General features: G+C 39.4%; 2 protein-coding genes and 1 long non-coding RNA gene across 3 annotated transcripts; all 3 read left to right on the forward strand.

Moving 5' to 3' along the window:
- The first annotated feature begins 354 nt into the window (after positions 1 to 354).
- On the forward strand, positions 355 to 2,933 carry LOC121052107. The gene is made up of 3 exons (XR_005808001.1): positions 355 to 509; positions 1,014 to 1,970; positions 2,116 to 2,933. It is a non-coding gene; the product is annotated as an uncharacterized LOC121052107 (long non-coding RNA).
- A 1,719-nt stretch (positions 2,934 to 4,652) lies between these two features.
- Positions 4,653 to 9,968, forward strand: LOC112192533. The gene has a single exon (XM_024332301.1). It carries the CDS (start codon positions 4,653 to 4,655, stop codon positions 9,966 to 9,968), a length of 5,316 nt encoding a protein of 1,771 aa, XP_024188069.1.
- Positions 9,969 to 10,485: 517 nt separating this feature from the next.
- LOC112192534 (disease resistance protein RPV1-like) lies at positions 10,486 to 11,837 on the forward strand. Its single transcript, XM_024332302.1, has 2 exons — positions 10,486 to 10,970; positions 11,078 to 11,837. Exons 1-2 carry the CDS (start codon positions 10,486 to 10,488, stop codon positions 11,835 to 11,837), a joined length of 1,245 nt encoding a protein of 414 aa, XP_024188070.1.
- The last annotated feature ends 15,339 nt before the right edge of the window (positions 11,838 to 27,176 follow it).

Here is a 27,176-nt window from a genome sequence, read left to right on the forward strand (position 1 = left end):
CTAATTTATATAGAGTATATATAGTGAAGATACGATCAATCACTTCCTACGAGCTAGTGAGATTCAAACTCACTTGAGGTGAAAATGCTCAAACAAATGGCACTATTGAGGTGAACGTATTGATAGTAATAAGCAAGAAGGCCGATCATCATAAAGTCAAAACCTGCCAGAGCAAATAACAGTTTAAACCCAGAAGGCCCAACTCAGGAAAGCTTAAGACTCAAGCCCATCACTAAGAGTGAGCCCAAGACCATTTTTCCATTTCTCATTGGCATACACTGGTCCAAAACCTGTTCTCTCTTGCGAAGGTAGTCCCAGTCCGGCAGTCCCTACCAATTGGTACGCTCCATCCCCATTTCTATCAACTTATTACTTGGGTTGTTTTTGTTTCTCAAACTTTCTTCACCGATCTGTTTCTCTGCAACAATCTATGAAACGCAAAAATGCAATATAGGGTTTATAGAAAAGACTTTATCTTGTTCAAATGAATCCTGGGCTCGGTGCTATAGGTTGAGTGACTGAGTCTTTATATGTTGTTCTTCGATTTTCTTGTTTCTTTGTGTAATTTGAAGTACAATTTGTAATTGTGGTTTTGTTTGTGTTAGATCTTTTATCAGAAAATGGTTTAAGCTTACTGTTGTAGTTAAGTTTTTACCAGAATTATGGGTAATGCTGTCAGCAATTGGAAAGAGTAAGATTGGGAAGTTTCTGGTTCAGCCTTCACCTTATGTTTCCCTGATTGCTAAAATATGATTTAATTAGCTGTATTTGGTTGTTGAAGTTTGAAACTTTATATACGACATTGCTTTTGGAAGAGTATTGCTGGTTGTCTTGTAGATGCAAGTTTCTGAAATTCGACAATGTTATGGACACTTGATTTTGAAGCCAGTCCAAGGTTTCTCGTATCTTGTGAATTATGACAGTGTTGTGTTTGAAGATGTGGGTGTAATACTGGTTTCGCATTTGGGTGGTGGATGAAGTGAGTAGTGATTTGTTACTTTGTTGTGATGCAGGCGGTGATTGAGAAACAAGGGATTGATAGATTGTGCTGAAGAGCTTTAGTGTGTTTTCAGAAAATGATACGAATCTTAAAGATTAAGCCCCTAATATCTACGCTTGAGTCTTCTTCAAGCCACCACTTCCTTCAGAGGTGCTCTGTGAGTGGGACTGCAAAGGGTAAGTCGAAAGAAGCCCGAGGAAGCTGAAATGCCTGGCATTTCGTGAGTGTGTATCTTCGGGATCATTTCAGTCGTACTGCAAGATAGCAAACTGCTTGTGAGGCTCCCAGCCAGCATCTATGAGTTAAAATCTCTGAAGAACTTGATCTCTCTGGTCGCTTTAGAATCAAGAAGTTCCCAGAAGTCTTGGAGGTAATGGAATGTCTCGAGTTTCTTCGTGTACATAATTAAGAAATTGTAGAGGTACCCTCGTCAATTGAAAATTTCGTTGGGCTTAAAACACTAGATTCATGTGGAAGCCTTGAGTTTGTCCCGAACAGCATCTACAATTTAAACGTTCTTGAGCATTTCTCAGTGACTTACAGGCTGCGTGAAACTGAAAAGATTGCCTCCCATGTCAGTGATTTTGTGCCCTTGATATCTCTAGACCTCAGTGATTGCCAATTTTTAGAAGAAATCCCTGATGGCCTCATTGGCTCAACCTCATTGCAAAGACTAAATCTGAGTGGAACCATGATTCAGACCATCAATTCAACAATCAAACAAGCGTCTGGGCTCAAGTATCTGAACACAAGTAACTGCAAGCGCCTTCAATCTTTGCCAGAGCTCCCATGTCTTCCAACTTCGGTGGCAAATGGCTGCCCGACACCGAAGACGGTGTCATAGCCAATGACTGCACCCACGCAAGATTTGAATCAGAGGCATTCATTTTTTGCTTCTATAAATTTGGATGAGAATACAAAAAGCAACATGATGGATGATGCACGGCTCAGAATTGTGAGAATGGCAACAGTATGTCTCTTGCTCTCTCACAGATACACACACACACACACTGTCTCACTGATATTAAATTGGAGTAGATTCCTCTGCTTTCTAATGACTCAAAGCCTTGACGAGTTGGATAACCATGATGTCTATAACTCTCTATATTGTACAGGATCATCATTATATGGTACCGTTACTCTAATATGTCCGGGAACTGAGATCCCAAAGTAGTTCAGCTGTGAAAAGGAGGGATCTTCAATAAAAACCAAGCTTCCTCTGCACTTGTCTGATGATAAAAACTTCTTGGGATTTGCTCTGTCGGCTGTTTTGCCATTCTATACAGCACATTCTGTCACACTTCAATGTGAATGCAATCTCACAACCAACAATGAGCGAAGCCATCAACTTAGTTTATTTCATTCTCATTCCCATATAGCCAGGGTTGATGGCCTCGAGGATGAACATTCAGATCACCTGTCAATGGTGTACAGATCCCTTTCACTTCCAGACACAGCAAAATGGTCCACTGAAGTTTCTTTTGACTTCTCTGCTAAACTTGATGGTCAGTTCATTGAGGTGAAAAGGTGTGGTGTGTGCTTTTTGTATGCCCAAGGCCAGGATCATGATTCTCTGAAATTTGAAGTCATTGATACAGAACACGCTACTAGTGGAATTGGAACTTCCAGTGAGTCTGAATCTGGTGAAAGTGAAACTTCTAGTGAGTATGAATATAGTGAAAGTGAAACTTCTACTTGGAGAGCTTTCTTTCAATGATGCTCGGAAGTTTTATCATTAAATAAAATCCCAAAAACATGGGTTTCGCAACTGCATAATGGAATATTTGTTTGCTGTCTTTCACAACTACATTTCTACATTCTGTAATTTAATATTTCTTTGTTCTGTTTTGCACTTTTGTACAGATGTCCAGAACTTGAATTTTGTTATGAAGTAATCAACTGCCTCTCAACCGTCAATCTATTTATCGACTCTTAATCAGTGTCTTATGATCTGAAATTTACCTCTACTGAGGTATTTCCTTCATGAATTAGCACTGAAGGTCAAATGTTCTTTTTTTTCATTTTTATAATTTTTAATTCCATTGATTTATGTCTCACAAGAATTTTTCTATTTTCCCATTTTCATCTATTTCCAAGTGAATTTGCAATTTTGACTCCAAAAACTTGTTTCTCAAGAGATCTCATTAACTCAAATGGTAACTGGTATGCCCAATCAGATGACCACAACACAGAACCAAACCCAAGGACCTGAATTATATACATTTATACAAGCACCAAATATCAAGATAGTGAAGCCATTCCCTGTGTAGTTAGGAGTCCTAAGGAAAGCACTATTATTATTATTATTGCTGGAAAAATTTGATATAGAAGAACATGAAAAATACGTGAAGGCCCATATGATACTACTTTATTACATGAACAGAGACAAACAATCTATTGAATTAGGAGAATCGGCCCATCAAAGCCAACTGCAACCCAACTCATACTAATCCTTCTCTAATCACGTAATACGTAATAGGTACGTTTCTCAGCTTCTATGTCTCTCTATGTAAATATTCACTTGGATGTCTCTATTCCGCAAATTTTATTGACTGATTTGTTTCTCTGTTTCTCTTGTTATTGCATTCATTCTAACTTCTAAGCAAGAAAATATGATTGGCAATGCTTTAAATATCCAATTTGCATTATAAATTGATTAGATGTTATATATTTCTCATTGACCACTGTTTATACTGTGAATCTTTGTATAAAATGAGAAAAATTCTAGGATCTGCAATGGAGAATGTTACCATTAGTTTTGCTTAAATATATACTCTTAATTGCTTGAATATGATCAGAAATGATCGATGTGAAAGCAAATGATATCCGATCCATAAAACATGATGAGTGACACCAAATATACGGAATACATTAAGCACTGTGGTTCAATGGATGGAAACAACTCTCTTCTCTGTACAATATCTTCCACTTAAATTATATTTTGAGAAATTGAAAATAACACAATTTGCACAGAAAGTCAGCAATGTTAGCCATTACATTAATGACAGTGGTTAGATTGAATTATTGAAATATAACGTAACGAAAGTGCATAGAACTTCACTCCTTTTTTTTTTTTCGTTTTACAACGTCTCTGCTTACGTCTATGTGCCAACAATTCTTGATCCAATGACTAACGAAGTGCTCGGAACTTTTCTTCAGTTTCTTCTCTGTCTCTCCTACCAAGATTGAGTTTGGCCCCAAGAGATAAGAAGTTCCTAATTTTGTGCAAATCAAACCTGAACTTGAAAACTGATCAGATCAGCATAATTTCTCAGTGTTCGATCTCTCTTCCAACAGCCTGATCTGCTTTATTTCCCCTTACTTTTTGCTAAGAACTTATTGGGGCTCTGCTCCAATATTCAGATATTTTCATTGTTTTTACTTGTTAACTAGGAATCCTACTTTATTTTCAGTATTATTGGTAGTGTGCCATGTCAATAGTCATCTGCCAGCCTGTTATCACGTGTTTGTTCCTTATCTCTTAGTGGACACGTATCCTTCATTCTCAGCTATATGTACTGGCCTTGGCCTCATTGAAAGACTATGAAATGATATAACAAATTCTCTCTTCTGCAATTTCCTTTACTTTCCTTCTATTTTAGTACTCTCTGGTTCCAGTACCATATTATCTGGTATCAGAGCCCTTGCGCTCATGCCAAAACCGAAAGGCGGTGGTGGTCATCCGGTGACCCGTGACTTAACGGCGACGGAGTTGGATTATCTTGCTCAACAATCGCTGTTTGACTCTCAGATTCAACATATGCGTGCTTCTGTGGAGGAGATTCGTGCTGCTCAAGACTCACTTCGTGCTCAAAATGCTGATATCCAGAGCAGAAACGCTGAGATGCAGAGTAGCAACGCTGAGATGCAGACTCGGTTGCTTGAAGAACTTCATCAGCTTCGGCTTGCTTCTTCACGACCGGCGACCGATCCAAATTCCCCCAACAATCTTCGTTTTGGCTCTCTACCCATCTCTGAAGCAGGTACCCAAGGATTTCTTTCCTCCGAACCTCTTCCTGTAGCTGGCTTGGGAATATTAAGCACTATGTCTGAAGGGGGTCCTTCTGGGTTCTCTCTCCCTAGCACGACAGTTCCTACTTCTTCTGTGTCGGTACCGCCTTCACCATCCTCCTCACAGGTAGCTTCTGGTGGCAGTCTAAGTCACCAAAGAGGTAAATCCATTGCTAGTACCGCTGCTACTACTGATGTTGTGACTAGATCTGTTGGTCATAGTGAAAGGTTAATGGGTGATGCTTTTCGAGCTAGAGATAGGGAAGAACGACATGATTACGGTGGCTTTCCTTATCAATCTAATTTTTATCAGCATACCGTAGCTCCCAATCATTATACTAACATACCTGCTTCTAATTCTCAATTTATTCATGGTATACCTGTGTCACATATGCACTATGTTCATGGAACTTCTATTTTGGGAGGGCCACTACAGCACGGACAGTCTAGCAATTCTTCAATGATACCTCCATGGCAATTTCCATCCAGTAATCTTAATTTTCAGGAACAGATGGCCAGGCCTTCATTACCATTTGCAGTGAACCATTACTTAACATCACAATTGTCTACTCAACCCATACCAGCTCAGGCTTCATCTACCTATTCCACCATTTCAACACCGTACTCTCATTTTCAACCTCCGCAGTTTTCGCAAGCACAGCATGCTCACTATCAGTATCCTCAAACTCATCATGCTATTCCACAACCACAGTTTCATTTACAACCTGAGATGGATCCAAATCTTCCGACTATGCGACAAATGAGGTTGGAGTTTCAAACTTTTGGTGATGGTGACCCTCTACAATGGCTTAATAAGGCAGAGCAATACTTCGAGTTGTATCAAATTCCAGAGGACAAAAAAGTGTCTATTGCTGCTATGCATCTAACCGATGAAGCAGCGGATGTTTGGCATCTATTCAAACATCAATACCCTGGGAATTGGTTTGGTTTTGCTGAACTTCTGATGCGAGAGTTTGGTTCCCATTCTAGAGCAGATTATCAGTCTGCTTTGATTAGGCTTAACCAAACTGGTTCAGTAAGTGAATACAAGTCTCAGTTTAACAAAAATGCAAGAAGAGCTCCGGGATTTTCAGATGATATATTGCTTGCCTGTTTCTTAGGGGGACTTAAGGAAGATATTCAGGTAGATGTGAGAGCAATGCGGCCAACCTCCTTGTACCAAGCCTATGAGTTAGCGATGATTTTTGAAGAAAGACATGCTGGCCACAGAAATGCGAGGTCCAATGTTCAAAGATCTCATTTTCCTAGCTACAATTTACAACAGAGAAATCCAGTTGCTTCAGGCAGAAACCTTCAAACATCTTCCCTGCGGCCACCAGTTGCTCAATCTGCTAAACATAATACACAAGCTAGTACTACTTCTGACAGAAAGTGGACTCAAAATGATTACCATGAAAGAAGGGCAAGAGGACTCTGTTTCTTTTGTGATGAGCCATATAAGGGAGGTCATGTGTGCAAGAGAACACCAGGTCAAGGACAAGGAAGAGCATTACTGATTGAAGGTATTCTGGAAGATGAAGTTGACGTCCCTCCTCCATCTGACCTTGTTGAAGGAGACTCTGATGACGGGGAAACTAAAGGTGAGGAAACTGCCACTCTACACGTAATTAATTGCATGGAAAATCCTATGACTATGCAGCTTAAGGGAATTTTCGGGAAAAAGGAAGTTCATGTTCTCATTGATGGAGGGGCAACTCATTCTTTTATCCACCCTAGCTTGTTACAACATAGTGATATCAAGGTTGATTATGGCCGATCCTTGCAAGTTGTTGTTGCTTGTGGATTAAAAGTGAAGTCTGCTGGCAAATTACAAATTCAACTGCAGCTACAGGATACTCCAGTGGATATAGAAGCATTTATCCTTCCTGTTAATGGTTGTGAAATTCTTTTGGGAGCTACTTGGTTACGAACCTTGGGAGATATAATTTGGAATTATGAGAAAATGACCATGAGGTTCAGTTTGTGTGGGAAATCTCATTTCTTACAAGGCATTTTAGCTAGTGAGACTTCTATGGTGAGTTCTGCTGCTATGACCAAATTATTGAAACAAGAGAAGGAAGCCTTGTGTATTGAACTGTTAGCTATATCTGCTGCTAATGACCAACCTTTGAAAGATGTTCATCCCAATATTGTTTCTTTGATTGACAACTTTGCAACTCTTTTTGAAAATCCAATGGGACTACCTCCTCCTCGGTTACATGACCACAGAATAGAGTTAGTTCCTGGAGCTGCTCCCGTTAGTGTGAGACCTTACAGATTTCCACAATTTCAAAAAAATGAAGTAGAAAAAATATGTACAGAACTTTTGGCAGGGAGACAGATACAACCAAGCACCAGTCCTTTCTCTTCTCCCGTTATTTTGGTAAAAAAGAAAGATGGCAGCAAGAGGATGTGTGTTGATTATAGGTCCCTCAATGCAGTAACAGTCAAAGATAAGTTCCCCATACCAATTGTGGATGAGCTATTAGATGAGTTGCATGGTTCTGTTTACTTCACTAAGCTGGATTTGAGGTCAGGTTACCATCAGATTCGTATGCATGAGGCTGATGTCCACAAGACGGCTTTTCGCACTCACCAGGGCCACTATGAATTTCTTGTAATGCCATTTGGTCTCACGAATGCCCCTTCTACCTTCCAGTCATTGATGAACGATATATTCAAAGATCACTTACGGAAATTTGTCTTGGTGTTTTTTGATGACATTCTTATTTACAGCAAGTCTCTTGAAGAACATCTACAACATTTAGCGGTTGTTTTTTCAAAATTGGAGGAACATCAGTTAAAGGTAAAGATGAGCAAATGCACCTTTGGAGCCAAGAGTGTGGAATACCTTGGCCATGTCATTTCAGAGAAAGGGGTGGCAGTGGATCCAGAAAAAATAGAAGCAATCAAGAACTGGAAAAAGCCTATGTCACTTAAGGGGTTAAGGGGTTTCTTAGGCATGGCAGGATATTACAGGAAATACGTCAAGAATTTTGGAATCATTGCTAAAGCCCTTACAAACATGCTCAAGAAGGATAACTTTGTTTGGACACTTGAGGCTGAAACGGCTTTTGAAGAGTTAAAAGCTGCTTTGTGTTCGACTCCAGTTTTAGCTTTACCTGATTTTACAAAAAAATTTGATGTTGAGTGTGATGCTTCCGGTCTTGGAATTGGCGCAGTTTTGTCTCAAGAGGGCCATCCCATTGCATACCTTAGTAAAGCTCTGGCTCCCAAGCATCTAGCATTGAGTGTTTATGATAAAGAAATGCTCGCAGTGGTGTTTGCAGTTGAACATTGGCGGCCTTACTTACTGGGACACCCATTTAGAATCATTACTGACCACAGAACGATTCAGTACTTTTTAAATCAGAGAATCACTACCCCTGCTCAACAAAAATGGTTGTTAAAGTTACTTGGCTATGATTATACCATTGTGTACAAGTCTGGTAATACCAACATTGTACCTGATGCTTTATCTCGGCAAGGTGAGTTGAATTCCTTAATGGGGGTCTCTAGCCCTGTGTTTGAATTTATAAATGACATATCCATCTTGTGTCACACTCATGTTGAAACTCAACGGCTGATGGAAGGCATTGAGCAGGGCACTATCACTTCCAAGAACTTTACCTCGTCTAATGGCCAGCTGCTTTATAAAAAGAGAATATTTGTTCCTGATGCAGACGATTGGAGATTGAAAATTATTAAGGAATTGCATTGTGGTAAGGGTGGCGGGCATTCAGGTTGGTTAAGAACTTACAAAAGGATTTCGAGGAGTTTTCTGTGGCCTGGAATTAAAAAACAGGTGAAGACTTTTGTTTCAGAATGTCTTATTTGTCAACAGGTTCACTATGAGACTATATCACCTCCGGGTTTACTTCAACCAAATCCAATTCCAGCTGGATTATGGACTGATATTTCAATGGACTTCATTGATGGCCTTCCTCAAAGTGCAGGTAAAACTTCTATTTTAGTAGTTGTTGATAGGCTGACTAAGTATGCTCATTTCATTGCTCTTAAGCACCCTTACACTGCTCGAAGTGTGGCTGAACTGTTCGTTCAGGAAATTTTTAGGCTTCATGGGATGCCTGAGAGCATTATCAGTGATAGGGATCCCATATTTCTCAGTGCATTTTGGAAAAATTTCTTTGAATTACAAGGGTCAAAGCTGTGTATGAGTACCGCATACCATCCGCAGACTGATGGTCAAACGGAATGCTTAAATAGAGTTCTGGAACAGTATCTAAGATGTGTGATTTTGGAAGAGCAAGGTCACTGGACAGATATTTTGCCTTGGGCCGAGTGGTGGTACAATACCACTTATCACTCAACTATTAAGATGTCTCCTTATCAAGCTCTTTATGGAATTCCTCCTCCTCAAGTGAGAAAATATGTCCCTGGTAGTACTGCTGTTCATCAAGTGGATCTAGTACTGAGGAACAGAGATGAATTACTGAGCAAGCTCAAGTGTAACATGGAACAAGCTCAGGCCAGAATGAAGGTTTACTATGACAAACATCACACTGAAAGAGAGTTTGACATTGGTGATTGGGTATTCCTCAAATTGCAGCCATACAGACAAAAGTCAGTGCAGGTCAGGAAATCCCACAAATTGTCTCCAAAATACTTTGGTCCTTATCAGGTGATAGAAAAGATTGGTAAAGTGGCATACAAGTTAGAGCTTCCCGCTTCTGCAAGGGTGCACCCAGTGTTTCATGTATCTCTTCTAAAGAAGAAACTTGGAAGCTCAGTAGTTCCTTCTCCAACCTTACCTCCTAGTTTTGATTCCAACAAGAGCAATTGGGTTCCTGCTAAGGTGCTTCAGCGAGCTTTATTCAAGAAGGGTAACAAACCTGAGGTGAGATGGTTGATTCAATGGAAGAATGGTTCAGAGGACGATGCCACGTGGGAATGTGCAGAAGAATTTCAGAAGCGTTTTCCAGATTTTAAGGGGTAACTGATGGTGTTTGTCAAGGGAGGTGGGATATTGGGGCTCTGCTCCAATATTCAGATATTTTCATTGTTTTTACTTGTTAACTAGGAATCCTACTTTATTTTCAGTATTATTGGTAGTGTGCCATGTCAATAGTCATCTGCCAGCCTGTTATCACGTGTTTGTTCCTTATCTCTTAGTGGACACGTATCCTTCATTCTCAGCTATATGTACTGGCCTTGGCCTCATTGAAAGACTATGAAATGATATAACAAATTCTCTCTTCTGCAATTTCCTTTACTTTCCTTCTATTTTAGTACTCTCTGGTTCCAGTACCATATTAGAACTTGCTAGTGTTCTTTCTCGTCTCTACCATTCATGTTTCTAACTACTTGGTTTTGTTTTCAAGTTTTGTTCTTTCTAATCACAGAGCAAGTAACCATCTTTTATATGTTTTTGACAGGCCACCATTGTCATAATCTGGAGAGTTTTTGGTCCCAAGGAAGCGTGCTTTGACTCGTGGATCTGCACATTTAGCAGAATGGCTTCTTCTTCTGTCATCCACCCCAAAGAAAAGTATGATGTTTTTCTCAGTTTCAGAGGCGAGGATACTCGCCAGACTTTTACCAGCCATCTTCACGCTTCTTTGATACGGAGGAAAGTGGAAACCTACATAGACTACAGACTTGAGAGAGGAGATGAAGTTGGACCCGCCCTTCGAAAAGCAATCGAGGAATCAAAGATTTCCTTGATCATTTTCTCAAAAGACTATGCTTCTTCCACATGGTGCTTGGATGAACTTGCTTATATACTGGAACGCAAGGAAACACATGGACAACATGTTATACCTATTTTTTACCAAATAGATCCAGCACATGTACGCTACCAGGTAGGAAGTTATAAGACTGCATTTTCTGAACATGAACGGAGGTTGAAGGACAAGACGGGAAAGGTGCCCAAGTGGAAGGAAGCTTTAGAAAAAGCAGCCAATCTATCTGGATTTGATTCAGCTTCAAGAACTGTTGGGTAACTCTCTTACTTGTATTAATTTCTGCTTTTGGCTAATGGATTAAAGTTAGAAAAATACATTTATGAATAACTATTAATTGCCTGTACTTGGTCATTTGTGGTAGGCATGATTCTGATTTAGTTGAGCAAGTTGTCAAAGAAGTGTTGGCTAAATTGAATCGTGAATCGTCAAGCGATTTAACTGGTTTGATTGGAGTTGAAGGCCGCATTAAGAAAATTTTATTGGAATTAGACGTCATCCCAGAAGATGTTCGTGTTCGCTCAGTGGTTATTTGGGGTATGGGTGGTATTGGCAAGACCACCCTTGCTGATGCTGTATTTCACGGACTCTCTTCTCAATTTGAAGCTCACTGTTTTCTTGCAAATGTTAGGGAACGATCAGGTACCAAAGGAGCTTTCTCTCCTGAGCTGTATCTTTTGCGAGATGAACTTCTTAGACAATTACTAGGAGACAAGAGTTTAACTATCCATACTCGAACTATAGGTGCCGTTGACAAAGAGAGGCTCCGCCGTACGAAAGTCCTTGTTGTTCTTGACGACGTGAACCATTCAAGCCAATTAACATTTTTAGTTGGAGAAGTTCCATTTGGCCCAGGAAGTAGAATAATTATAACAACTCGAGATATGCAACCAGTTAGGAAGACTCTAGAAGTGAAGGACGTAGCTGACCATGATGTGAAGACATACAAGGTGGAGGAATTAAATGGTGTTGAATCTCTTCAGCTTTTCCATTTAAATGCTCCCACACATTTTACAGAAACTCCAGAATTTTTAGAGAAGGTGGGAGATCATGCTGCAGGAATTCCGTTAGCCCTTAACATTTTGCGTTCACTATTGATAGCCATGGCCTTAGAGAAGAGCTAGAGTTCGAAGTTTGCAAGAGAGAGAGAGAGGAAAACGAGAGAGAAGATCACACCAATCTTTCTGTTATAGCAGTTCTTGTTACAGAAAATGAGCAAGAGATCTACTATTTATACTAGTCACGACCTATTCATCCTTTCTAACTAACTAATTAGCATGACTAATTAATTAGTAACTAATCAACTAATTAACAGATACTACAGCTGGAGATAGCAGATACTACAGCTGGAGACAGCTGGCATTAGAGACGTATTGAAACTGACGAAGCTTCTAGCTTCACCAACTAACACCCCTCCTCAAGCTCAGCTAGGTTTACTAGTCTGAGATTGGTACAATGTGTTCGAAATATTGGTGAAGGCAGCCCTTTTGTTAAAATATCTGCAGTTTGTTCTGTGGTGGACACATATTCAAGGCAGAGATCATTACGTTGTACACGTTCACGAACAAAGTGAAAGTCGTTATCCAAATGCTTGATCTTGGAATGAAACACAGGGTTTGATGCCAAAGCCAAAGCTGACAGATTGTCACATTTAAGCAACGGAGGACGAGGAATCTTAACTTTCAAGTCACACAACAAGTGTCTAATCCAACTAATCTCAGCAGCAGTGTTGGCTAAGCTCCTGTATTCAGCCTCAGTAGAGCTGCGTGACACCGTACCTTGCTTCTTGGATTGCCAGGATACAGGACACAAGCCAAGATATACAACAAACCCAGTAGTAGAACGTTTCTGTATGACTTCTCCAGCCCAATCAGCATCACAAAATGCCTTCACACACACAGCATTATTCAAAGCACCATTAGAACTATAAAACAACCCTTTATGTAAAGACCCTTGCAAGTACCTCAAAATTCTTTTGACAGCAGCATAGTGAATATCTGTGGGGTTTGTCATGAACTGGCAAACAGTATTGACTGCATAAGCTATATCTGGTCGTGTGAATGTTAAGTATTGCAGGGTACCTACAATGCTTCTGTACATTGTGGGATCTTTGAGAGGTGTACCTTGATCTTTTGTCATTTGATAATGTGGAAGACATGGAGAGCTACAAGATTTAATTGTATCCATTCCTGTCTTAGCAAGTAAATCTTTAGCATATTTGGTTTGACTCAGAAATATACCTTGTTGAACTCTGGTCACCTCTAATCCAAGAAAGTATGTTAAAGCCCCGAGATCCTTCATGTCAAACACCATACTTAGTTCAGAAATAACCTCATGAATACCTGCAGAGTCAGAGCCTGTGATCACAATATCATCTACATATAGTAACAAAGCTACCATTCCTGCAGCAGTGTGTCTAACAAAGAGGCTTGGATCAGAATGAGAGAAAGTAAACCCCAGGCTTGGCAAGAAATTAGTAAACTTCTCATTCCATGCTCTTGGAGCTTGCTTCAAGCCATAGAGGGATTTTCTTAACAAACACACATAATCAGGATGCATCGCGTCAACAAAACCTTGTGGTTGAGCCATATAAACCTCCTCCTTTAGATCTCCATGTAAAAAAGCATTTTTAACATCTAACTGTCTCAGCTCCCAATTGTTCATGGCAGCAAGAGCCAAAATAACTCTCACAGTACTGTGTCTCACCACAGGACTAAAGGTCTCATCATAGTCCAGACCTTTGGCTTGACTAAAACCTTGAGCCACCAATCTTGCTTTATATCTTGAAATAGAGCCATCTGGATTTTTCTTGATTTTGTATATCCACTTACTTCCCACTATATTTCTGTTCTTTGGACAGGGAACAAGGGACCAAGTACCTTGTTTCTCTAATGCTTCAATTTCTTCTAGCATTGCATTATCCCATTCTGTCTTTCCTGTAGCAGCTTTGAATGATTTTGGTTCAATCACTTCACTGATATCAGTAATAGCAGTAAAACCACTGAAGAATGGATACTCAGCATAAAGCTTTTGTTGTGTAATAGCAGAGAAACAATAAAAATCTTCAAAAGTTTTCTGTTTCACAATTCCATTCTTGGCTCTAGTCAACATAGAATGATCATTATAGTTTTGGTCCACAATGAAATTAAGTTCCTGAGGTAAGTTGTCACCTGCATCAATGCTTCCTCCATACTGTAATGCATTTAACTCATTTTCATTGAGACCATTAACTCCTGCAGCTTCTGTTTCCTGAGCTTGAGATTCAGTTACTTGAGTTACTTGTGGGGCATCATGTTCAACATCAACATCATCTTCTCCTTGAGAATGAGAGTCTTGAATATCTTCAGAATGAGGGTCTTGAATATCTTCAGGGTCTTGAATATCTTCAGATGCACTATCAGAATCAGAAGTAGTGGAGATATTAGCAACACCAACACCACCATCTGTACTTATGTCCCCCTGCAACTCAGTGAGGTCCTCACGGAGTGGCACAACAATTATGGTAGAGGGCTGCACTTGAGGTGGGGAAGAATGGGAAAAAGTGGGGAAGAATGTAACAGGATCAGCCTTAGCAGATGCAGACGGAGAGAAAGCCAAAAATGGAAATGTGGTTTCATCATGAACAACATGCCTGGAGATCCACAACTTGTTGAGAGAGATACTGTAACAAAAAACTCCTTTGTACCCTAGAGCATAACCCAAGAATACACACTGAGTAGTTCGAGGATCTAATTTGTCATGAGTATAAGGTCTAAGATATGGATAACAAGAAGAACCAAACACTCTAAGTTGTGTTACATCAGGAGGCTTATGAAATAGAAGCTCATAAGGGGAAGACATATGCAGTGACTTACATGGCATTCTGTTGATTAGATAACAGGAATGAGCAGTACTATGGAACCAAAACTGTTTAGGAAGACCTGCAGTTGACATCAAGGAAATAGCTGTTTCCACAATATGTCTATTTTTCCTCTCAGCAACTCCATTTTGCTGAGGAGTATAAGGACAGGTAATTTGATGTAAAATACCTTTTGAAAGCAGAAAATTATGAAAGGCTTTGCTATTAAACTCCCCTCCACCATCTGTCTGAAATGTCTTAATTGTCAAACCAAACTGAGTTTGGACAAAAGCACAGAAATGCACAAATTTGGCAAGAACATCTGATTTATTGATAAGTGGGAAAATCCACACAAACTTCGTACAGTCATCAATGAATGTAACATAGTATCTATATCCTTCTATGGACAAGCTTGGGGCAGGTCCCCATACATCAGAATGCACCTTATGGAAGGGCACAGAAGAGTGAGACACTGAATCATTAAAAGGCAGTCTATGCATCTTACCTTCTAAACAAAAGGAACAAATATGACTAGGAGGAGAATTAGAGAGCTTTATTTGAGAGCTAGAGAGCATCTTGGTCATCACAGGTTGAGAAGGATGACCTAAACGCTGGTGCCAAATAGGAAAAGATGCTGAAGATCCAACAAAGGCAGTGTGCGACAGGGAACTTATTGATGAAATTTGTGGTGTCTTGAAGAGAAACAGTCCCTCCTCACTACTCTTTCCTTGATACAGAACAGCTTTTGTTACTTTGTCCTGTAGAGCAATATCATTCTCATCAAGAGTTATAAAGCAATCATTATCTCTGCATAATTTTGTAAAGGATAGCAGGTTCATGGCTAGACTAGGAACATGTAAAACTTGATTTAGTTTCAAAACATGATTAGCAGGCTTAATGTAGCTAGACCCAGTATGTGCTACAGTCAAACCTGCTCCATTGCCAATAGTGATCTTGTTGTCTGAGGCATAAGGTTGAGCAATGGTCAAGTTCCTCAGGTCAGAGGTCATGTGGTGAGTAGCCCCAGAATCACCAACCCATACTTCAGTATTATTTGAGGTGCCAGCAGTACCAGAAGATGAAGCTCCAATGCTTGGATGAAAACCACCAGGGAAGGTTGATGTAGTAGCTCCATTGGACACCAAGTATCCACCATGAGATGGCTGAAACATACCATTGTGATCACCATTATTTTGTGCAACCAATGCAGCAAGAGAGGCAGGTGGCTCAGAGCCTTGATAGGCAAAGTTGGTTCTGTGAGTACAATTCAAAGCAACATGGCCCTTTAATCCACAAATCTGACAGGTAGGAGTAGACAATGAAGGATGTCCAGCAGGAACATCTGATCTATAGAAACAATTTGTAGCAGTATGACCCTTCTTAGAGCAAATTTGGCACTCAGGTGCTGGTCCATTACTTGATGACCTATTTTGAGGCAGTGTAGCTTGTTGACTCTTGTACTCAGGATTCTGATAGCAAGTGCTGGTAAGATGACCATGTTTCCCACAGATTTGACACTTGTGAACCCGAAAGCATGTGTCCACAGTGTGTCCTCTCTTTCCACACACTGGACACTCAGTACTGCCACTAGTTTGTTTTCCATCCTTTCCTTTACCATCACCCTTGTGACCCCATCCTCTTGTATCACCATCTCTTTCTCCATTCCTGTATCCATCACCTCGAGCCACCATAGCACTCATGTTGGAATGGAGGGAAAAACTTCCTTCAATGCGCCTTTCTGCAGAAAGCAATTGAGATCTCAGGTCTCGAAGAGTAATAGCTGTCTCTCGTCCCTCAATCACAGTTCTAACTGTGGAATATTCGTCTGGCAGTCCATTTAGGATAACAATGATAATGTCCTCATCTGGAATAGCAACTCCAACAGACAGGAGTTGATCACGAGCATTCTTCACGCGCTGTAAGTACTTCTCAACAGATTCTCCTCCTTTTCTAAGTGTGTGTAACTCAGATTTGAGCTGCATGACACTCACTCTGGACACAGCAGAAAAACGTTCTTGAAGTGCAAGCCAGGCTTGCCGAGATGTTTTGCAGCCAATAATCACATCCACAATGTCTTCATCCAGTGTTGCCATAAGCAAACTCAGTAGAGCCATATCAGTTTGTTTCCAGGCTTTATATGCATCAGTTTCTTCATTAGTAACCTGGCCTTCTGTAGTAAGGGCATAACGAGGTGGAGCCACCTCAGTGCCAGCATAATATCCGAAAAGACCATTTCCAGCTAGAGTAGACTCGAACTGAAAGCTCCATTTGATGAAGTTTCTTTCTCCCAGTCGCATAGTAATCACACTCAATAATGAGTGTACATCAGAGTGAGTAAGTGCAGGTGTAGTACCAATTCGAGGTGCCATTAGTAACCTTCTGCAAATATCCAACAATAATTTCCTATAGAGAACAATAATTGCAAGAACGTCGCCAAATTCCACAACTTAATAGAGATTAGCAGCCTTAAACCCTAGATCCTTCAATTTGATTCAACGTTTACTCAATTTTGCCCTATTTGCTCAGACATTTCCACTCATATTACTTATCACCAAAACAATTTACTCAAATTGTGCTCTATACACAAAATATCTCTTCAATTTTCTAGAATGTTAGCACAGATTTTGCTCAACAAGACACAGTGCTCAGATCTTGCTCAACAAGACATAGTGCTCAAGATTTTATACATCATTTTGCTCATTTTGCTCAAGAATATAGCTCGAAAACACAAATCACTTCACAGAAGTAGAGAGACAAGTATGATTCACCTTTACAAGATCAGCGAGCACAAGAACAGCTTCGAATTGAAAGTTGAAGAAGAGCGACACTTGATTCAAGCTTCGTAGACGATCAAGGCTTCAAATCGTAGCAGAGACGAAACGAAATCTGAAATCACAAAAGATAATCACTCACACAACAATAAGAATGCGGAAGCATGAATTACAGATCCCGAATCTATGAAGGCTCTGATACCATGATAGCCATGGCCTTAGAGAAGAGCTAGAGTTCGAAGTTTGCAAGAGAGAGAGAGAGGAAAACGAGAGAGAAGATCACACCAATCTTTCTGTTATAGCAGTTCTTGTTACAGAAAATGAGCAAGAGATCTACTATTTATACTAGTCACGACCTATTCATCCTTTCTAACTAACTAATTAGCATGACTAATTAATTAGTAACTAATCAACTAATTAACAGATACTACAGCTGGAGATACCAGATACTACAGCTGGAGACAGCTGGCATTAGAGACGTATTGAAACCAATGTTTTCAAATGCGAAAGCGAAGGCGAAGGCGACCACCTAGAGCCTCGCGAGGCGAGTGCCTCAAGGCATTGAGGCGTCGCCTTTCCCGTAATTATTATAATAATACACTACATTTATAAATAATATGAATATACTTAAATAAGGTTCCAAACAACAACCATATAGGAAAATCCAAAGAATCAAGCTACATTTTAAGCATTTCAAGAGTCAAGAAATCCCTAAATTACTAAAACCGATTTGAGCAAAACCCCAAACCACATTCAATGCCAAGCTGATCAGCCACGAACAATCAAGAAATCCGTAATTTCAAGAATCCATATATCCCTATATTTCGATACTCCAAACCAGAAATTAAAGCCATATTACAAAAAAACTCACACCAAAGTCATGAAGAATCTGAGTTCTTTACCTCAATGAAGCAGTCATGGAAAAAGAGGCGCAGCAACTGAGCCGAGACATTCCTCTGATCCATTGAATCATTATTGTGCATAAAATCAATACTATGAGATTCAGTTAACCTCAATTGATGTTGACACTTTCTTTTCACTGATCTTCTCATACTTCTGCTTTTTAGTTCCAGCCTTCAATCCCTGCCATGGAAGACTATCCAAAACACAAAGTCATGACATAATCGAATATGCAAAAGAATAAAAAGAAAAAATACACTTGTTCAGAAATAAATGCATTATGTAAGCAATATCGTGTGGTCTGATTACCTTACAGTACTGCACATCACAAGTCTCACTAAACCAATTCATAATCAACCAAATTTATGTTAAAAAACTTATTCCAAAAAGTGGATCTCATTCATTTGGGGTAGACACCGACCAACTACAGCCTCAATCCAGGCCTTGACGGTAACTAAATACACAAACCGCATTCTGCATTTTCAAATTACCCTTTCCCAGCATCACCCAATCGCAAGCCCTCTCGATAACCGCCTTTACACTAACAATTACATAACAACAGCAAAAACAATTCCTCACAAGAGACAAAATTTCCACTTGCACAAGTCTCAACATGGCTTTCTTTCTATTCCCAGAAACCAATCCCTCCCAAAATCACAAACTGATCAAAATTGCAAGGTCAATTCAGCACAAACTCATCATCTCAGCCAAAAACATCAAAGTCAAAACCAACAATTTCTCAATGCCAAAACGCAAAATTGAAAAACGCAAAGATAAAACTCACAAGCTTAATCGCAACCTCCTCGTTCGTCTGAATATTAGTACCTGCAAATCATCAAAAATCCCAAAAAACTTCATTTACAGAGCTTACCTTCACTTTTTTGGGTTCCAATAGAAATCGTACTTCAGATTCCCCGACGCCTCATCCGTCATCGTTTCGGTGTGGAACTCTTCTCGCCTTCCTTCGCTAGAAGCCACAGAGACCAGAGTGACCAGCGACTTGTCGGAGGTCGTTGACGACGAAGAAGAAGAGAGAGAAGGTTTGCTTCTCAATCTGATAGAAGTAGACTAGTCTACCACGATAGATGTCGACTTCGTATGGGGGAAATCAAAAAAAAAAAGTCAAAACGACGTCGTTTTGACGGAAAGAAAAAGGACAAAAAAAGATCCTCGCGTCTTCTTCTTCTTCCTCGCACCGCCGCCTCAGGCGCCGCTTCTGCAAAAAGCGAACGCTCCGTCGCCTAGGCGACGCTTTTCCAGCAGCACGCCTCATTTTGATCCGGCGAGGCAATTTCCGGTCGCCTCACACCGGAGCGCGCCCCGGGCGCGCCTCGGCAACGCCTTTGAAAACATTGATTGAAACTGACGAAGCTTCTAGCTTCACCAACTAACAACTATTCCTTCATTGCAAGAGCAAAGAAGAACAGGAACTATTGTGGGACAAATTGAAAAAGTTTCCCGATGACGAACTTCAGACTGTATACAGAGCGAGTTATGATGGATTAAAAAGAAATGAGAAGGAGATATTCCTTGATATCGCATGCTTTCACAAAAGGGAGAAACTTTGTGATGCAAAAAGAATGCTAGCTGCCTGTGGTTTATTTCCGGATGATGGAATTGAAATTCTCATAGATATGTCTCTCATATCAATTAAAGACAACTGCATATGGATGCACGATGTGATCCAAGAAATGGGTTGGGAGATAGTCCGTGAAGAAAGTACTGAAAAGCGGGGAAAGCGCAGTAGGTTGCACAATTGTGAGGATGTCTATCATGTATTGAAAAGGAATACGGTAAAGTTCAATGCGTTACTTTTATTTTATTTTATTTTAATTAATTTTTTTTATAATATTTTTTTGTGTGTGAAAAAGCTTATGAATTCAATAGATAAAATACGCAGTTAGAAGACGCTTATTCCTGAAAAGCAGTTAGATGGACTTCCACGAATCACTGTAGTTTTGATGTTTTTCTTTTCTTTGCTTTTTTTCTTTAGGGAACTGCCAGAGTACGAGGCATTTCCAGCAGGAATTGTGTTAACTGGCTAATGTTGGATCCTGAAGCTTTCTCAGGGATGCATAACTTAAGATTTCTTATGCTTAGATTTATACATCTTGACCACAAGGCAAATCTAGAGTATCTTCCTGATGCCCTTCAATATCTGTATTGGCATAGTTACCCTTTGAAATCTTTGCCATCAAAGTTTTTTCCAGACAATCTTGTTGAGCTTCATATGCCCTGGAGCAAACTTAAGACACTTTGGAAACAAGGCCAGGTATGCTTAAGTTAGTAATTGAATGCATTAAATATAGTGCAGGGAAAAGTTATATATTCGGGTTTTAGTTATTCTTGCCTTTTCTCTTTAATTTGTTACAGAATCCTGAGAACTTGAAAAGGATCGATCTTAGTTACTCCATGAACCTGGCTGAAGTTGGAGAGCTGTCAAATAGTGTAAACATTGAGAGTATAAATCTTCAAGGCTGTAAAAGTTTGGTTCAAGTTCCGGATTTGTCAAAGTGTGTATACATTAAGAGTATAAATCTCCTTGGCTGTGCAAGTTTGGTTGAAGTTCCAGACCTGTCAAAGAGTGTAAACATTGAGAGTATAAATCTTCAAAGCTGCGCAGGTTTGATTCAAGTTCCTTCATACTTTCAAAAGTTTACCAAGCTTACTCATCTGAATTTGGGATATTGCTCCAAGATCAGTACTCTACCAAAGATACCGAGCAAGATGGAATTCTTAGATTTAAGTGAAACTGCAATAGAGGATTTGCCTTCATCAATTTGGTCTCTTGAAACACTTATTAAATTGAATCTTCATTGCTGTTGGTCCATTAAGAATTTTTCGAGCAGTCCATGGAAGATGAAATCCCTCAATTCTCTTTCTTTGAGGCAGACAAATATAGAAACAGTGCCCTCGTCATCATTCATGTGTATGACTGGGATCATTTCACTTGACCTGAGTTATTGTGATCGCCTTGTCAGTCTCCCAAATGACATTTGTAAGTTGAAATCTCTCGAGAGACTTGATCTCTCTGGTTGCTCTAGTTTCACAAACTTTCCGGAAATTGAGGAGCCTATGGAACATCTGCAGTATCTTAATTTAAGAGGGACGAAAATTGAAGAGCTGCCTTCATCAATTGGGAATCTTGTTGGGCTTAAGACATTAGATCTCTCTGACTGCACAAGTCTTAAATTACTCCCAAAGAGCTTCTACAAATTAAACCTTCTCGAGTGGTTCTCACTTAGTAGCTGTGTCAAGCTACAATTATTGCCTCCCTCGTTCACTTTTTGCTCTTTGAGATATCTAGACATCAGAACCTGCAGTTTGTTAAAAGAAATTCCAGATTGCTTTGATAGCTTTCCCGCATTGCAAGTCTTAGATCTAAGTAAAACCATGATTGAGACCATTCCTCCCAGCATCAAACAAGTTTTTGGGCTCAAGTCTCTGAGACTTCAAGGGTGCATGCGACTTCAATCTTTGCCAGTGCTCCCATGTCTTCTGAAACGGTTGGATGCAACAGAGTGCACGAGACTTAAGACAGTGTCAGTTTCAGTGACTGCACAGACACAATGTTTGAATCAAATACTTTCTGGGAAGAGGACCGAGACACATACATATTTAAATTGCTTTAGTTTGGATAAAAATGCAAGGAGGAACATAATGGATGATGCACGCTTCAGAATTATGCGAATGGCAAGTGCTTATAATCTTGTACGTCTCTCTCTCTCTCTCACACGCACGCACGCAAGCACATGCTGTAGATTAAATCGGAGTAGTAGATTTCTGCTATTTCAGCAATCAATTAAGCTTTCACGAGTTGAATAACCATGACGTTTATATATTCTACGTGCCTGCAGAAACGTGTAGCATCTGGTAGAGTTGCATTACTGTGTCCGGGAAATGAAATTCCAAAATGGTTTAGCTGTCAAACAGAGGGATCTTCAATGAATATCAAGCTTCCTCAGCATTGGTCTGATGATTCAAACTTCTTGGGTATTGCCCTCTGCGCTGTTTCTGCAATCCGAGGTGCAGATGCTCTTTCTCTTGGGTATCAATGTGAGATGATTCTCAAAAACAACAATTGTGAAATCGAAACTGTCAATTTGGGAACTGCAGAGCGCTTCAAGACTGAGAACCCGATGGCTACAACTTATCATATGTTGATGTGGTATGATAGAGTCCATGCAATTTCAGATGAAGCAAAATGGTCCATGGAAGCCTCTTTTCACTTCTATACAGAAGTCGATGGTGAGCGGCGGGATAACGTGGAAAGGTGTGGTGTCTGCTTTCTGTATGCCCAAGGCCAAGGTAATGATGCTCCGAAATTTGAAGTCGTTCCTCTACCGGCTCTACAAGCAGTTTCTGATTTTAAGTTCATTTTACTTACAATAGTTTTTCTTTGTTTTCTTTTTTTATATCTCGAACACATGACCTCGAAAATATTACCATTGGAGACAAGTGGGGGCAGTGACCTCCAATGACATTTTTATTTTTGTTAGATGATTCATCTTGACGTTATTTTTTTGTTTATCCCCAATGAAATTTTCATTTTTATTAATTGGGCTTCATCTTGATGTTGTTTCTTTGTTTGACTACACCATACGCAGTACGCACTACTTTTGACTCCTAGCAACAAAAAAATAAAAAACTGCCACTCCTACGACAGTTAACAAAAACCGTAAAGCCGCAATCCAATTACAAAAAACTTCTACTTTGTCGTTTCTATAGATTGAATTAATGAAGAGTAACTCACATCTCGGTCTGCAATTTAGTGCATTTTCTAAATCCAAGTCTGTAAATGTAGCAATTGGACAATATTCATATGAAAGCCTTTCCCCGCCTTTCCCCATTCTTCGAGTGCTTCTTCAAGCTTCGAGAAATCCCACTTGAAATTAAACCCTGAAGGCCCAACTCAAGAAAGCGTAAAGCCCAAGCCCGTCACACCTATAGAGCCCAAGACGTACCATTCTCCCATTTCTCTATGGCTTACACGGGGCTCCCAGTTTCCCATTGCGAGGTAGTCTCAGTCCCTAATAACCAGTCCTCCTTTGATGAGCTTAGTGCCATTTCCGCGAAGCCAAAGTACTAAATAGGTATAGTGTTCTCTGCTTAGATTTCTATCGACTTTTCACTTACGTTTAATTTTTTCTGTTTCTCAATCTTTCTTCACCGATTTATTTCTCTAGAACCATCTATGAAACGCAAATGCAGTAGGGTTTAAACATTGGTTCTGTCTGAGCACTGCTTGTCTGCTAAGACCATCTCCAATGGAGAGGTCAAATGCCATGTGGAAGCCCAACGGAAATTTTTGACAGCCCAAACCTCTCTCCAACCGGCCTGTTTTTTCCACGTGGATTTGACCTAACTCTCCCCTCTGTCAAATTTGACAGCCTCTTCCCTTTCTGTCATTTATTTTTTTATTGTTTCTCGATCACTTTCTCTCGGTGCGTCTCTCTTTCCCCTTTCACCATCTTTCTTCCTTCATCTCACCCAGAAACTCAAACACTATGCATGTCTTCAAATCTCACCGCTCTTCTTGAATAACCAGAACATGGATCAAAGATGCTCAGATTCATCTTCAGATGCTGCGAATGAAGACTTTTGCTCGTAGATGAGAACAGAGTTGCCATAGCCTAAAGACTTGTATATCAGTAAGTATATGGAACATGGTGATCTTTATTTATGTTGTTGTTTAAGGCAATTAGCAGAACAAAACAAGGCCTGTGGTATCCAGTGGCATCTAGTTGCAGTTTGTCTCTGTTTATTTCTTCAGTTTGTATCAATAGATCTGGTATTTATTTCTTCAGTGGCATCTTGATTGGTTTTGACTTTTAATTGGCTCATGATCATAAATTAGCTGTTAGCATGTAGTAAGCACAAGATTGCAGATGACTCGGGTGTTCATAAAGAAGGAGAGTTTCAATCGGACCCGATCACTATATAAACCCCCCACAATGGCTCTTTCCGATTCGTTTAATTCCACACAAGAGAAGAATAAGAAGAAGAGCAACAAAGAGAAGAAGGGAAAGGGGAAAAAAGACTCATTCTTTCTAGGGGTTTTGCTTCCCTAGAAGCTTTCTTTCTTTTTTTCCCCCGGAAAATTTTTTATCTCTCTTTTCTCCCTCATCGGAGTTTTGGTTTCTCTGCAGCAATTTTGGTTTGGTTTTCAACAATGGAGGACTACTATTATGTGAGCAGCGAGGACGAAGGCTATTACGATGACGAGGAGGATAATGATGATCCTGAGAATTTGGACGAAGGCTATTACGACTATCATTGTGGTGTCATGTTTTTTCAGCTGATCTGTGGCATGTTCTAGCTGTCATTATAGCTGGAATGTTCTATTGCAAATCGCTGTGATATTGGATCAACTCATATAGAATGGCACATGCATTTAAGAAATAGTATTGTTCTGAATTAAAACTTTCTCTTTCTATAATAACAAATCATGTTATTTGTTACAAACCAATACTGGTGTAATTTGATAATGGTAAATGTGCCATCTTTCATTTGATAGAAACTAAAGATGTTGTGAATCAGGAAAGCTAGAGTTGCCTCATCAGATTTTCTCATGTTCAAATTTGATATGGCCTTGGTTTTGGTATGATCCCTGTGATTTCGTTGTACAACATGCAGTTTAGGCAGATTGATTATAAAAATGACTTTTGATATATGATGCTGTCTTATATAGCAGCTTTTGGGGCATATGTTTTCCTCTATTCCTAAAATGTTAAAAGCCAACGTTTCTTTCTTTTTTTACTTGTTCTCATTGCCAAGGTTATATACATGATCATCAGTCTTGTATCATTGTATATGAATGTTACAGTGACATATTATTGTTTTTATCCAAATCTGCTATATTGTTTGGATTTGCTGCTATATGCTAGCTAGCTCTTACCATAATAAGGTATCTAGCTAAATATTTTTTTTTTACTGTGATGATATAGTCTAATGCACTCATTAGCATTCAAGAACATTCCGGGAGAAATTTTGTTTTCTTGAGTTTTTGGGGTGAAAAACAATGCTGAGCTAAGGTCGATCTTAACTATTTTTCTTTGGAATGAGCAGGTTCCTGCTTCGGTTCTTGACTGTGAGCCGAACTTTGATTTCAAGAAAGACATTGAAGCAAAGAGGTAATAAGATAATTATCCCTATTAGTTTTTCATGTGTCTGGTTATGATTATGAAGACTTTGTATGGAAAGCTGCTTTATGAAATCTTGAGTAGACTTTGTGTTTCATAATTGGAGACCATCCATATACTTATTTGGTTGATCATCAACTCAAAAATCATTCTGGGTATTAAAAAAAAACAATGAAATCACACCACAATATCTCATTTGTCAAAGATTGAAAATACCAAACCAGGAAGTGCATGTAGAATAATTTATATCAAATGTATTGTACATATAGCATCATATTTACAAGATTCTTTCTATAGTCTGTCCTTACAAGATGGATTGAATACACCCCCCCTAAATTTCTGTTCTTCTTTTGTATCGCAGTGTCTTGTTTGGTTGTTGAGATTATTGTGTGGCTCTCCGTCTGCAATTGAGATTTTGGAGTTTTTATATTTTTGGTTGATCAATTAAAACCTTCAATGGTGTTTTGCAGGTAATCTCAAAAGAATCTCTCTTGGCTTTCAGATGAAAATTTTGCAAGTTGATATATGAAGTTTATGCTGCAATATTCCTCCAATTGTTTTTGAACACTACTTGGTCTTGTAATATGCAGCATTGCAGAATGGAGGTGGTCATGAAAGCCTTCTAGATTTTTTTGTTTGGATCAGTTCGTTGGTTTCCAGGGGTGCACTTGATGTTTATGTTTTCACCGAGTTTATGTTTCCTGCTATGTATTCCCATATCTCAAATGTCTCATAATCTCAATTGCATCTCTCAATTGCACCATTCATGGTATGATTTTTCATTTATAAGATTAAAAAACAAAAAAGGAAAAACAACATAAATAGAATTTTATATATTAAAGTAATATTCAAATTTGACATAGCCATTGGAGTTAAGGGATGTCAAAATGTTGTTATATCAAATTTGCCATGTCATATGTCAAATTCAAATTTTACTCAAACCAAAAGAATAAGCCATTGGAGATGCTCTAATATATTTCTATTTGTTCGCATCGCTTTTATTTTAACTTTAGTACATTTGTTAGTGCTGAGAAGGTGGATTGACTTTCTTTTAATCTTTTGATTTTGTTTGATTTGCTTTTGTTTCTCACGTAACGGCGCGGCGCGGCGCTAATTGGGGGTCAAGGCCACTAATCAAGTTTATCCTTTTGCTACGAAACTTCCTACCAAGACATCAACCTCCAGAAGGGTGAGTCGCATATGAATACAGTTATCTTAAGATACAATTAACTATGTTATTTCTTGTTCTTTTATAATGAAAAGATCTTTTCTCAAGTTCCATGCAAAGAGAGGACAAGCAGCCAGAAGAGGGCACTGTGGATCGTTACCCCGCAAGAACTAGGGGTCCTCCTCATAAGCTTAATTTATGAAGATTATTTTTTGGAATATTCGGGGATTAGCAAATGCTCCTACAAGAACTGCTCTTCGTAGTTTGATTAGTAAGCACTCCCCTGATTTCCTTTGTTTATCGGAACCAATGACATCTTTGACACATATTCCTGATTCTTTTTGGAGATCTATTGGTATGCAATTGGTCGGTGTTAATGATAGAGGTCAGTTATTTCCTAATATTTGGGTTTTCCATTCAATAAACATATCCTCTCCTACTATGATATCTTCTTCTAGTCAACATATGTTTGTGCAGTTTTCTGTTGGTGGTATTGCTCATGGTCTGATATTTATCTATGCGGCAACAACTAGTGTGGCACGTCGTCCTTTATGGTCTGTACTTGAGCAAATAAAGACAAGCTTCTCGGGTCCTTTGCTGTTAGTTGGTGATTTCAATGCGATTTTAGGAGCCCATGAAAAGAC

This window comes from Rosa chinensis, chromosome 3 (genome assembly GCF_002994745.2).
Source record: "Rosa chinensis cultivar Old Blush chromosome 3, RchiOBHm-V2, whole genome shotgun sequence".
NCBI lineage: Eukaryota > Viridiplantae > Streptophyta > Magnoliopsida > Rosales > Rosaceae > Rosa > Rosa chinensis.

What these genes read in the sequence shown, in the direction of transcription:
- LOC112192533 (XM_024332301.1), top strand. Translation starts at nt 4,653, where the DNA reads ATGCCAAAACCGAAAGGCGGTGGTGGTCATCCGGTGACCCGTGACTTA.
- LOC112192534 (XM_024332302.1), top strand. Translation starts at nt 10,486, where the DNA reads ATGGCTTCTTCTTCTGTCATCCACCCCAAAGAAAAGTATGATGTTTTT. An exon ending in TCAGCTTCAAGAACTGTTGG is followed by an intron (nt 10,971 to 11,077) that starts GTAACTCTCTTA and finishes CATTTGTGGTAG; the next exon opens with GCATGATTCTGATTTAGTTG.